Below are 12,209 nucleotides of genomic sequence, written 5' to 3' on the forward strand. Positions count from 1 at the left end.
TTGTGACGAGGACATTGGAGTATTGTTACATCGAGTGACAAATAGTCACAAACATCTCCCTCGACGACTCCAGTTTTCGTTGATTGGACACGAGGATCAAGCGCTGACTTGTCCTCACCCAAGCCCATTGTTCGTTCATAGGTCGCGTATGTGAAGATCACACCGTCCGGTACACACTTATCATTCGGCCGGTCTTCTAATCGCCCTTCTCTCTCCAATACGCTCCCTACCATTAAACTCCACTGACCTCTTACTTCGCCAGCCCCGAACGGGGCTTAGTATATTTACAACAAATACTGTAATCCAGCATGTCCACCATTCCAGCTCCCATACTACCGCTCGCTCGTGAAGAGTGGCCGGACGCAGACTTCGACCTACCAGATGGCGACCATATCCGTTCTCTCGACGTCGAATCCGACAAGGATGATGATGAAGATGACGCTATGGATTGGGACATTGAAATGGACCTCGGTAAAACTGGCGGCGCAAAGGCAAAGGCCGTCGTCGCTGGTATGACTGCCAGGTCACACTTCTCAAGGATTGTTTCTGGTAACATGATCACAATTCGTCCCCCGCTCACCTGTCAGGAGGAAGAAGACGAGGAAGAAGATGAAGGTGTGTCTACCATCAAGGTCGCCGCTCTTCAAATGGCTCTTGCAAAACCCCCTCCTTCTCCCATCGACGAGGACATCGAATCCGCCTTCGCTCTTCCTTCAGACCTCACACAGTTGTCCCTCGCACCTCTCTCACTTAGCCATCGCTCTTCGAAGAACTCCTTGGAGTGGGGTGATCACACTTCATCTTCTCAATCCTCTGATGCATATTCCTCCCTCGGTTTCGCCGATGCTTCCTCGTCATCAAACTCTGTATCCTCCCTTTCCTTACACGAAACAGAAGAAAGTGAATGCGATGAAAACGAGAGCGAGCTGGAGGGATTAGTTGTTCCCTCTGACCTCTTTGAGTCCAGCCAGAGCGCAAAGCATCTTAAAAAGATGCTCGAACTCAAGAAACAGGTCCTGATAACTGATCAACGTATAAAGGTTGCCAGCCCCGACCCCGAGGATGACTTTGAAATGGGTCTCGTTATCGAGGATGATGACGACTTCAGCCCAAGCAGGCTCGTCAACGCAAAGCAGAGCCAGCGCTACAATCGTAGCAAAAGTGCTCCTGCTCGCGCACTCTTGCCCACACGTCCGCCCTCAAGGATGAGGGCTGATAGGGCAAAGTCACCTGTGAATCCTCCCATATCATCTGCCCGTCAGTTACAGCGCATTAAGCTTTCGTCTTCACCGCCACCCCGCCCATTGTGTACACGTGCTCTCACTTATAAGGAAGCACTTTCCGCCGCCGCTCCTCCTCCAACAAACACCTTTTTATCCCCTAAACCTGGCAGTCTCCGGGGACAAAAGTCACATTCTGGCCTTAAACCCCCTACCCCTCCTGCAATACAACGCAAGGGGCTCACCCGCAAAGCCTCTTTGTCTTCCTTAATGGAATGCAACACCTCTCAGGCATCAGGCTCTGGTACCATCGTCACTGCAGGTCCATCATCAGGTAAACTTGCACGCTACGAGGCACCCACAGCCGCCTCACGTGCAAAATCACACACGAGCTCGACCAGTCGTATCCACGGCCTCGACTTTATCGTGCCACCCACGAGGCCATCTACCCCTTCTTCAAATCCTGCCGCACTGCGCTTGACTATGCCAACTTCAATACGTATGAAGTCGCGACCTGCCCTGTCTTCTGTCTTCCCCGGACCTACCACTACCACTGCCCTCCCTGCACCTCAGCCTTCACATCGCGCAACATCACCAATACTGCCTCGCCCTCCTTCAACAATATCATTACGTAGTCGTGCTGCACAAACGCAGACACCACTCATACCTTCGACATCAGCTCCCAAACTTTTGCGCCGACCAAAACGACAACGCACATATGGTGACGGCACTGAATTAGATGCCTTTGACGACCTCCCGACAGACCGAGATAAGGAGGGAAGATTTAGGGTACAACCCAAGACGACAAATCGTTGTCCTGTTGGTAACTTGTCAAAGTCCTCCGACAAGGAGAAAGATAAGGAGACAGGTACGATGCGCAAGAAGGGAAGAAAGGACGTCCCCAGTCCAGGTAAGAACACGTGTATTTGTGTGCTCGCCCTCCTCATGTGCCTTCCTATTATAGATGTCTCGGGCGCACTCGCACCCGCCACCAACACCTTGAGGCGCACTGGTCGCATTGAGTTCGCAAAGACTTCTGGCACTGAGATTTCCATAAAGAAGAAGAAAGATGCCACATCGCCTGTGCTCGGCCACACAAGGAGAAAACCTACCCTGATCCGCCACCTCGGCAGTGCAAGTGGACCAAAAGGTACGATCGAGTCATAGTAGCTCCTAATTTGGTGTTCATGGTAGTGTCAACGCAGTTGTGGGTGAAATGAAATGGAATCCGACAACCCTTCGTTGGGAAGGAAATGATCAAGTACTCCGTGATTTCGATACGGTCGTCGGAACTTCCACGCGCCCTGCGTTGATTACACACCTCACCGGGTCATCCATTGGATCCCCAGTGGGCTCATTTGCTGCCGGTGCCCGCAAGGTCGGCAACATGATCTTCGACCCTACACGGATGTGTTGGGTATCAACATTACCTCCCGATGAAGAAGAACCAGATGTCTTCGCCGATCTCGCAGATGATGAGGACGACGAAAATGCATGGGAAGCGAAGGGAGGCACAATCCGTGCCAGCCAAGGGTGCACCAGTGGCGCAATATCAGATACAAGCAGCTCGACAAATTCCGCTATCATCATCACCGCCCCCAGCCCGGCACGCAGTCGAATACGCACAAATTCTGAGTCGGAAAGTGATCGTGGTTCAAGGGCATCCATTGTTTACGACGTGGCCGATGATTTCGTGGAAATATGTCGCACTGCGGAAGAAAGACACAAACAAGAACTCAAAGGATGGCGAACGTCACGGCAGACGGACCCCTTTGGTTCGCTTGATCGACGAGACCTGTATGAAATCCGTGCCCTGGCTACACGGCAGTATTGATATTATTTTCGTGTCTTATGCTGTTCCCCGCTCTCCCCCTGATCGATCTGCACGATGACCCCATGCATGTCTCTGATTCGCATATCCTTTCCTGGAGCTTCCCAGATTTGCAGTACAAAATTATTGGATTTGTTCCATGCCACTCCCTCGATCATTTGTGTATCATCGATTCGATTCGTCTTTGTTCGCATATCTTATTACTTTTGCTTGATTCTTTTATTGTCGCTCGTTGGATTATCCTTTTCCTTTCCTTTTCGTTGCTCTGCTTCGTCTTGGCGACTCAACGTGTATGGGATAATATGGAATACGCTGTTCAAATACTCGCCGAAACGTGGTGAATAGGTCGGCAATTAATTAGCTTTTGAAATGATAAGCAGAAGTTCTAGTTTATAAGACCTGTAAGATTCATTTTGGGAATATGTCTTTCTAATAGCTTGTTATCGTATCGCTCTTAGACTCTAGTTGTCATTCCATGTCAATTGACAACGAATGTCCTCCACGGCTGGAGAGGGCATCCCTGTGGGCACTGGCCATATCAGCTGTGATCTACATTCATCAACTGTCGTCTTTTCGAAGCTCTCGTCGTCATACCCGCTTAAGCTCTTATCACCTAGAGTTGCAGAACATGGGGTTGCTATAGTATACGTGATGAGCTATGGTGGTGGTCTTGTTGGCGGGGACTGCATGCAACTTATTGTTGAAGTAGGAAAAGAATGCAAGCTCTTACTACTCTCACAGGTGCGATGGTGTGTGTTGCATGAGGATGACCAGTCTGAGATCACGTCCGTCAGGGATCCACCAAAGTCTTCAAAACGCGTGCTGGCAACAGAGCATCCACGCGTTTTCGAAGATCTTCTCCCCAGCCAATTCCAAGCAGTCCGAGTCTGCAAGCGGTCACGACTCAATCCATGGAAGTCACTATAGCTCCTGACAGCGCGCTCTTCCTCCTCCCGGACCCCGTGACGTGCTTCCGCTCTGCATCCTATACCCAAGTGCAAACATTCCATCTTGCCGGGAGCGCGTCGATTGTGTTGCTAGACTGGGTTACGTCGGGGCGCAAGTCTATGGGGGAGGACTGGGATTTCCTCCGGTATTACAGCGTCAACGAAGTCTTCGTAGAAGGCCGACGCGTCGCGCGGGACGTTTTACTGCTAGATAGCTCGTCCCTTGATACCCAAACTGCATCCGAGTCCTGCTCATCAAATCCTACTAGCCGCCCACCACTTCGGACACTCAAAGATAGGCTTGCGCCCTATTCATGCTATGCTATGCTGCTTCTTTATGGGCCCCAGACGAATGGTGTCGTGACTGACTTGCAGGCAAAGTACCGCACTATTTCTATTTTCAAGCGTGCTTCCCCGGAGAGGTTCCTTTGGTCCCTGACTCCTGTAGATGACGGCAAAGGCACGGTTATAAGAGCTGCTGGGGTTGATACAGAGGACGTGAGGGATTGGTTCAGGGTGGCACTTAAGGGGCTGGAAGCTGTCGTTGGGATTGATGAATATCGTAAAGTGTTCCTTTGAGGCGAAGATGCTGTAGTTAGAATCCGACAGCCTGAGAAGGATCCTGTGTCCCAACAAGTATGTGCTCACCCATGATATATGATAAGGCGGCTGTGTTCCAAGCGCACTATGGAGATCCACTATTTATATGTGATAAGACTGCTTGATACTTGGTTTATCATCCTTTTGTCTGATGTCGCACTCAGGATCTGTCGTAGCATTAGCAGCAGACAATGACGAGCTCTATGAGGCCCACGTCGACACCAGTCAAGTCGACGAGAGACGACTCCTTCGTAAGATCGACATCCGAGTCGTGCCTTGGTTGGCCCTCCTCTATTTTCTCAACTTTTTGGATCGGGGAAGTATAGGAAATGCGAAGGTAATGCTTTTTGGCTAGCTAGTCAGTTGAACTTCAAGACTCTGACGCGTTTTCAGTTATACAACATGGTGACCGACTTGGGCATCAGTGACAATGAATACCTCATTGCACTTACTGCCTTCTTTTTTCCGTATGCATTGCTTGAGGTAAGGGGAATATATGTCATGTTTTCCCGTACTGACCTCATATGCAGCCTGTAAGCAATGTAATCCTTAGAAGGATTCGACCCTGGATGTGGCTTTCTTCAATGATGTTCGCTTGGGGAATTATCATGGTATGTGTTAGAAGTTCTTTAACATCTTCGTAATGTGATCACTTCAGGAAAGATGTGCCACGGATTTCTACAGAACTACGGAGGGCTCGTCGGTAAGCCTGGTATACTCTGAAAGCCGATCACTGTCGAGTCCAGTATTAATTTCTAGCCTTGCGAGTGCTACTTGGAGTGGCGGAGGCTGGTTTATACCCCGGAATCGTATTTTATATCTCTTGGTATGTTGATAAGTCTCATGTGTCTCAGAAACACACTTCGTGGTGCTGACATCGTGTACGCAGCTGGTACAAGCGGTCCGAGCTTGGTACACGGATAGCAGCATTCTTCACTTCTGCCACTATAGCGGGAGCATTTAGTGAGTGCTTCACAGTACATCCAAGGTTTTGTGAATCATCGTATGTTCGTAGGCGGTCTCCTGGCCGCAGCCATATCCAATATGAATGGTGTCGCAGGAAAGCCTGGCTGGTCTTGGATTTTCATTCTCGAAGGACTCTTCACCGTACTGTGTGCGGTTGCTTCATATTGGGTCATCTCGGATTTCCCTGAGACAGCCGGGTTTCTGACCAAAGCAGAGAGTAAGTAGCAAAAGAAAATCTCCCAGACACTTACTCGACACTGACACGAACATAGGAGTTTTCGTCATTAGACGTTTGAGGGGCGACATGCAGTTCAGCGCTGGCGGCGAGGAATTTAAAGTCCGATATATCTGGCAAAGCCTCAGGGACTGGAAAACCTACTTGGCAAGTACGTGCGTTCATGACATTGTTGTCAGTGGTACTGAGTGTACATAGTGGGTATATATATGGGATTGTGGGTCAAAGAGGCATAACCTTGCGATTACTCTAATACGTCGTCAGTGATGGTCCATTATTCGCGTTTTCCTTATTCACCCCGACAATCATCAACGAGGTTCGTATATTTTCCACAGGTTCAGATATTATATCTCACTCATCAACGTTCCTTTCCTTGCTGCTGAAACTGGTAGCTTGGTGAGTGTTGTCAACGTTTATTCTGCTAGAGTACTTGACCCAGTACCCAGGTTACACAGCGACAACAGCGAATCTGCTTTCCGTGCCCGTTTATATCTGGTCATGTATAGTGACCGTGATCGTCGGGTTAGCTGGTGACCGCCTCGGGAAGAGAGGATACATAAATTTGTGCGCAATATCATATTTAAATAACTTTTGAGGTCTCATGACACGATAGAATTCTATTCGGAACGGGCAAGTGTTTTCAACTTTCAATGGCGAAACATAGGCTATAGATCTTCTAGGTCTGGTTGGTTATATCATACTGATCGCATCCACGACTCCAGCATTGTCGTATTTCGCATGCTTCCTAGCTGTATCGTAAGTCTCACGAGATGCACTCTGACTCGAACGTTTGTGCTAACTTGAACATTCTCATCCTTAGCGCCATATATCCTACAGTCCGTATGTGTCAATCCTCTTCCGCATTCAGATAGCACGGAACTGATGTGGCCATGAAACAGCGAATTCGGTGTACGCTGGTTTGTTTATTCTTACTTCTCTCACTGACCGTATACCAGAGCATGGGTGGCAAGCAATGTTGAGGGCTCCTATAAACGAGGTGTTACACTTGCCATGGCCATCGGGTGGTACGTCGGTCCTTCCATATGCCACCAGGCAGTGTAATTGACATCAATGCAGGGGAAATTTGAACGGAGCTGTTTCCTCGAACGTTGTGAGTCTGCAAAACTAGCTCAAACTGACTGCCCGCTTATCGGTCCGTAGTATCGCGCGGAGGACGCACCCTGGTACAGGCCTGGTCATGGCACCATGCTTGCCTACATTGCAATTGGCTGGTTATGCTCAGCAGCATTTATATTCCTGTTGCGTAGGGAGAACGAGCGAAGGGATAGAGGAGAGCGCGATGAGGTAATCGACAGCGACAACTCTGGAGAGATGGACGAGTCAGCTTTGAAGAATGGGCGATTCGAGACAGTCAACGATGCACGACGCGAGAGAGGTGATCAGTGGAGTCAATTCCGATATACCATTTAAATACTATTTAGTATGCATCGAGAACGGTAAGTAGAAGGGTAACACGAGCGTCGTGTAAAATCGAAGATACAAAACATATATGTAGTTGCGTCCAGAGCCTCCTCGTGAAACGAAACCCAGTATATCAGTGCAAGAGAAGAAAGGAACTACCACTTATAGTCTTCTATTTTTGTCGACGTGGCGACGGGTGCAGGGGCGGGATCTACAGTATTCTGTGGGGCTTCTTCAATCGGTGCTGGAGCGCTGCGCTCATGACCGCGATTATCATCTAGCCACTTGTCCATATCGTCGGATTTATGGGCGAACGGGCGTTTACCCAAGAGGTCAATCATATCCTCACTATACAGACAATCGTCAGCTTAAGGCAGGCGGAATGGACGCCGCGTAACATACCGTGTAATGACTTCCTTCTTCAGTAGAAGCTGGGCGACCTTCTCCACGCTCTCCCGGTGGAGTGTCAGAAGCTCAGTGGTCCGTTGATGTGCCCCGCTGAAAGAGAATTATTAGCTGATGTTGCAGAGATCACACGAATCCACCTACATGATCATTTTCCGCACCTCAGAATCCAACATTTCGCTCGTCTTCTCACTGAATGGTTTCGTCCAGCTTTCTTTCTGGCTCTCACGACCACCATAACTAACGGGACCAATGATAGTATTCATGCCATAATTTGCGCATGCTTCAAATGCCATGCGAGTGATCTTTTGAAGATCATCTTGAGCACCTGTCGTGATATTTTCTGGACCAAAGAAAATCTCCTCTGATACACGGCCACCAAGCGTCATGCATATTCTGTCCAACATTTGCGGAGTGGAGAGCAGGTAGCGGTCTGGAGGAAGGTACTGCGCGGAAAATCATTATTTATCAGATACTGTCCAAGAAATCTGTACTCACTTGCGCATATCCCAAGGCCCCAACGCCACGAGGGATAATGCTCACTTTGAGAAGCGGGTCGGCATGTTCGAGGAACCAGCCGCAGACTGCGTGACCAGCCTCATGATAAGCAACGGTTTTCTTCTCCTCCGAACTAAGAACTCTGCTCTTGCGCTCCAGACCTGCAATAACACGCTCAATTGCGCTCTCAAAGTCGTCCACCTTGACAGACTCGTGACCCTTGCGCGCGGCATGAAGAGCAGCTTCATTACAAACGTTCGCAATGTCTGCTCCTGAGAAACCCGGGGTAAGAACGGCGAGCTTCTGGGCAAGGTTGTCCGTATCGAGCTCCTGTGCTAGCCGGAGTGGTTTGAGGTGCACCATAAAAATCCCTTTGCGGCCGGAGACATCTGGACGGTCAATGGCTATGTGACGGTCAAAACGCCCGGGTCGCATAAGAGCGGGATCCAGAACATCTGGACGATTGGTTCCTGCGAGTACTACAACGTGCTCCTGGGTTCCGAAACCGTCCATCTCCACCAATAACTGATTGAGAGTCGACTCTCGCTCGTCATTTCCACCGAAGCTGCTTCCTTTGCCTCTGGCCTTTCCAATGGCATCAATTTCATCAACAAAAATAATGCAAGGTGCGTTCTTCTTTGCTGACGCAAACAGATCACGGACGCGGGAGGAGCCGACACCAACGAACATCTCGACAAACTCTGAACCAGACACGGACAGGAAGGGGACAGAGGCTTCGCCAGCAGTCGCTTTTGCCAGTAAGGTTTTTCCAGTTCCTGGAGGTCCTGATAAGATAGCTCCGCGGGGTATCTTTGCACCAAGCTTCTCAAACCTCGCGGGTTCCTTCAAAAACTTCACAAACTCCATGATCTCTTCCTTTGCCTCGTCCATACCTGCAACATCCTTGAACTTGACCTTCACATCCGTATCCTTGTTAAAGAGCTTGGCTTTGCTCTTTCCGATGCTGAAGATCCCACCTGGTCCACCACCCGCGCCACCTCCAGCTCGTCGCGACATGTACAGAAGGAGACCAGCGAAAAGGATAGTGGGAGCGAAGTTGAGAATGGTATTGAAGGTAGATATCTCGTCGTGGTAGGCGACTGGTAACCGCTCGTGAGGAGGAATACCAAGCTCTGTCTGAGCCTCGTCAAGCTTCCGTTCAAAAGCCTCGACGCTGCCTATGGAGAAATAATAATCTCCTCCACCGAGAGATGCTGCAGGGTACATCGCGCCAGTGGCATTGGAGTGCAACTTGACGCGGACTTTCTGCCGGTTGATAACGATGAGTTTGTCAACTAGAGCTTTGTCGAGGAATGCGGTGCGGAACTCCTGCCAGGTAATTTCTCGCGAGCCCGAAGATGAAGAATTAGTCAGAGCGTAAAATATAGCAGCGGACGTAGCGAGAAGAGCAAGTTGGTTGACGTTAAATCCATTATTAGGATTATTACCGCCCGGTGGTGGTGGTGGTGATTTCTGCCGTGGAGTCTCGTCTTCGTCGGAGGACTGACGAGACCAAGTCTGCTGCTGATATCGCTTGAAAAAGCCCTCGAGTCCTTTCGGGATTTCTGGACCTCCATCTCCAGATTCTTTAGCTGCATCATTGTTAGCCCTCTCCTTGCCTTTCTGCACATTTCCCTCGCCCTCTTCATTCCGCCGCGGTTTGCTGTCATTGTGATCCGACGGTGTTGCATACGTCCTCTGCCATCGTGATGCACCTAGAGAAACAAGTCGACGGTCTGCAAGCCTGACAGCACGGAGAGAACGGGAAAGCATTGGACGACAAGATGGAGTGGAATGACTGGGCTCGCCGTACTGGTACTACGGCGGAATTGAACGCTTGCAAAAATGGGCTAATGTGATTATGTCAGCCCTTTGGATGGTTTCTGCCGTTGGCCTGCGTCGTCAACGGCAGTGACGCGATAGGACAACCTTGCAACGGCCAAGTAGTAATTTTAGTAGCCTTTCAAAGCAACCATGTGATATAAACAGTGAAGGCTACGTATGACAAAAAACTCTCAGCTTCCGGTACCATCTTCTTCCACCTCGAACGCACAACAAAACACCTCCTTGTCTAACAACACCAGCCCTTTCCCGTCGGGAGCCCATTTGATATTTCTTGTTTCAAATTTTGCTATGAAGCCGTCGATATTCCTGAATGCAGAAAAATAACGGATCAACCTACTGTTCGCTGGTACACCGATGCACTCCGCCATATCTTCCTCTACCCCGTTATCTCCAATCCATTCGTCACTCCATGTGTAAATGCTACCATTCCCGCTGCACAGGGCCAAGCTGCCTTTACGGACTGGATTCCACTGAGCATGCAGGACTGGCTTCGAGTGCTGAAAAACACAACGCAGCCGGGGAACGAATGGATCCGACGATGCTGGAAAATCGTACAAATGAACTACCGTGGGGCAGTTTTCTACGGTCATCATGTCAAGTTAGGTCAAAAGAAATAAATGTCTTGGCAAACCAAACCGCACTAGCAGTAACGTGCCAGTCTTGTTCCATTCAAGCTGGACCGCACCCGACTTTGGGCTCGGCTTCGTCGGATCTGTGCGCTGCAAGCTGATTGTTTGTGGCCCTTGCAGTCGTTCATCTGGTCGGAGTGCACTCTGTCAGCATTACCACCCAATGGATGCGACAATAATATATTTCGCACAAGACAAAAATCCTCGACCTTGCGTAGTTTCAAGCCAGTTTGACGGTTCGCGCCATAGTGTCTACCAAGATTGAGCATCTTCCACCTTGTTTAGTCCGTATACTCACAGCGCCAACTGGTATCTTACTTGACAACTCGAGCGTTGCAGCGGCAGACCAAGTCAGGCCATCAAGGATGTAGATCTAGAAAAGTTCGACAATGATGGTGTACACGGCGGACCCACATACCTTATCGTCCCATCCTGCCACGGCAAGGAACATTCCAGTAGGATGCCAAGCTGCATTACGAATGCCAAACCCCGGATCTGGCTTGGGTGAAAAGGTCCCTTGCACATCTCCGGCTAGAGACAGGATATGCAATTTGTACTGTCGATAAAGTATCGGAGTGAACATTTAGTCGGCTCTTGGATTTGCGATGTGAGATGACACACCTCCAAAATACCCTCCCAAATGGCGATATGATTACCAGTCGGGGATAAAGCCAGCGATGACAGATTGGACGTTGGTACAGGAAAATGCTGTGAATGCCTTCCTGGTCATGAGCGATGGGTGGATACAATGGAATCATACTTACCCGCACTAATTTGTAACTGTCAGTTGTGTCATACACACCTATGGCGTCTTTTGACCTGTGTCGCTCAGCCAAAACAAAGTAACGGGAATCAGAACGGAAAGCGTAACCTGTACTTGATTAGATAACATGACAATTGGGCGGTAATACTACTTCACGGTACCTCTGTCGGGGTGTATTGGGAACTGTATGTAAGTGGCATTGCCCGTGATTAAAGACCAAATGGTGACTCGAAGCTGCAGACGAATCATAAACAACCGACAGACGGTCGGAAAGGAGCTATACTTACGCCCCACTGAGAAAAACAGAGAATGTGGCGACCGTCTGGTGCCCACTCAGCTCTGAGGAGGCCTTCGACACCAGCTTCAATTCGGGCATTCCAATTTTCGTCCCTAAGTTTGAAAACCTCTATTATGCCCTTCTTCGCGGATGCAGCAAGGAGATATTCAGAGTCGCACGACCAACCGGCATGAGATATCCACCCTTCTGACGAAACTCCCAAGCTTGATGGAGTTAATCTTGAGTTGGTTAGAATGCTAGCTGTGCTGGAAGGCGCGGTGACTGTCCATGTGCGCGCAATCTGTAGAGTATCCGTTCGCCTGACGATCAAGGTGTTTTCGACGACATTGAGGATGAAGTGAGCGCCTGGGCTAAACGACGCGAGGTTTCCGGATTGCTTGTAGATTTCTGTGAAGTCCATAGTTACTGGTCAAAGTTAGAGTCCAACTTGAAGTGCTTATGTAAATGCGGGCTACCTTATTTGGAATCTTCCGTTCCAGACTTATATTTAAAGTTTTACGTGGACTGCGGAGTTCTGACTAAATTAAATTCCTTAGCTAATGTAAATCAT

At 49.4% G+C, this 12,209-nt stretch overlaps 5 protein-coding genes across 5 annotated transcripts; 3 read left to right on the forward strand and 2 right to left on the reverse strand.

The window, feature by feature from the left end:
* The first annotated feature begins 6 nt into the window (after positions 1-6).
* On the forward strand, positions 7-3,444 carry DFJ58DRAFT_757113 (uncharacterized protein). Its single transcript, XM_041388177.1, has 3 exons — positions 7-2,130; positions 2,185-2,370; positions 2,426-3,444. Exons 1-3 carry the CDS (start codon positions 309-311, stop codon positions 3,052-3,054), a joined length of 2,637 nt encoding a protein of 878 aa, XP_041250684.1. The 5' UTR covers positions 7-308; the 3' UTR covers positions 3,055-3,444.
* On the forward strand, positions 3,407-4,697 carry DFJ58DRAFT_675592 (UreD urease accessory protein-domain-containing protein). The gene is made up of 2 exons (XM_041383101.1): positions 3,407-3,792; positions 3,846-4,697. The coding sequence occupies exons 1-2, from the start codon at positions 3,544-3,546 to the stop codon at positions 4,575-4,577; spliced, it is 981 nt and encodes a 326-aa protein (XP_041250685.1). The 5' UTR covers positions 3,407-3,543; the 3' UTR covers positions 4,578-4,697.
* DFJ58DRAFT_261061 (MFS general substrate transporter) lies at positions 4,696-7,303 on the forward strand. Its single transcript, XM_041379525.1, has 18 exons — positions 4,696-4,935; positions 4,992-5,081; positions 5,129-5,209; positions 5,262-5,301; positions 5,358-5,424; positions 5,488-5,561; positions 5,614-5,781; positions 5,837-5,950; positions 5,998-6,016; positions 6,064-6,119; positions 6,246-6,363; positions 6,413-6,429; positions 6,480-6,555; positions 6,620-6,639; positions 6,699-6,708; positions 6,756-6,824; positions 6,877-6,910; positions 6,961-7,303. Exons 1-18 carry the CDS (start codon positions 4,750-4,752, stop codon positions 7,228-7,230), a joined length of 1,509 nt encoding a protein of 502 aa, XP_041250686.1. The 5' UTR covers positions 4,696-4,749; the 3' UTR covers positions 7,231-7,303.
* Positions 7,304-7,376: 73 nt separating this feature from the next.
* Positions 7,377-10,050, reverse strand: DFJ58DRAFT_694911 (ATP-dependent metallopeptidase Hfl; the record flags this gene model as incomplete). The annotated part of the gene is made up of 4 exons (XM_041383443.1): positions 8,125-10,050; positions 7,771-8,072; positions 7,624-7,719; positions 7,377-7,569 (listed from the first exon to the last, which is right to left on the reverse strand). Exons 1-4 carry the CDS (start codon positions 9,895-9,897, stop codon positions 7,377-7,379), a joined length of 2,364 nt encoding a protein of 787 aa, XP_041250687.1. The 5' UTR covers positions 9,898-10,050.
* Positions 10,051-10,058: 8 nt separating this feature from the next.
* On the reverse strand, positions 10,059-12,096 carry DFJ58DRAFT_757142 (WD repeat-containing protein 8). The gene is made up of 10 exons (XM_041388178.1): positions 11,649-12,096; positions 11,523-11,595; positions 11,363-11,469; positions 11,220-11,306; positions 11,017-11,154; positions 10,897-10,971; positions 10,790-10,850; positions 10,601-10,726; positions 10,307-10,549; positions 10,059-10,255 (listed from the first exon to the last, which is right to left on the reverse strand). The coding sequence occupies exons 1-10, from the start codon at positions 12,057-12,059 to the stop codon at positions 10,140-10,142; spliced, it is 1,437 nt and encodes a 478-aa protein (XP_041250688.1). The 5' UTR covers positions 12,060-12,096; the 3' UTR covers positions 10,059-10,139.
* Positions 12,097-12,209: the final 113 nt, after the last annotated feature.

This window comes from Suillus subalutaceus, assembly GCF_016647625.1.
Source record: "Suillus subalutaceus strain FC151 chromosome Unknown DFJ58scaffold_3, whole genome shotgun sequence".
Lineage (NCBI taxonomy): Eukaryota > Fungi > Basidiomycota > Agaricomycetes > Boletales > Suillaceae > Suillus > Suillus subalutaceus.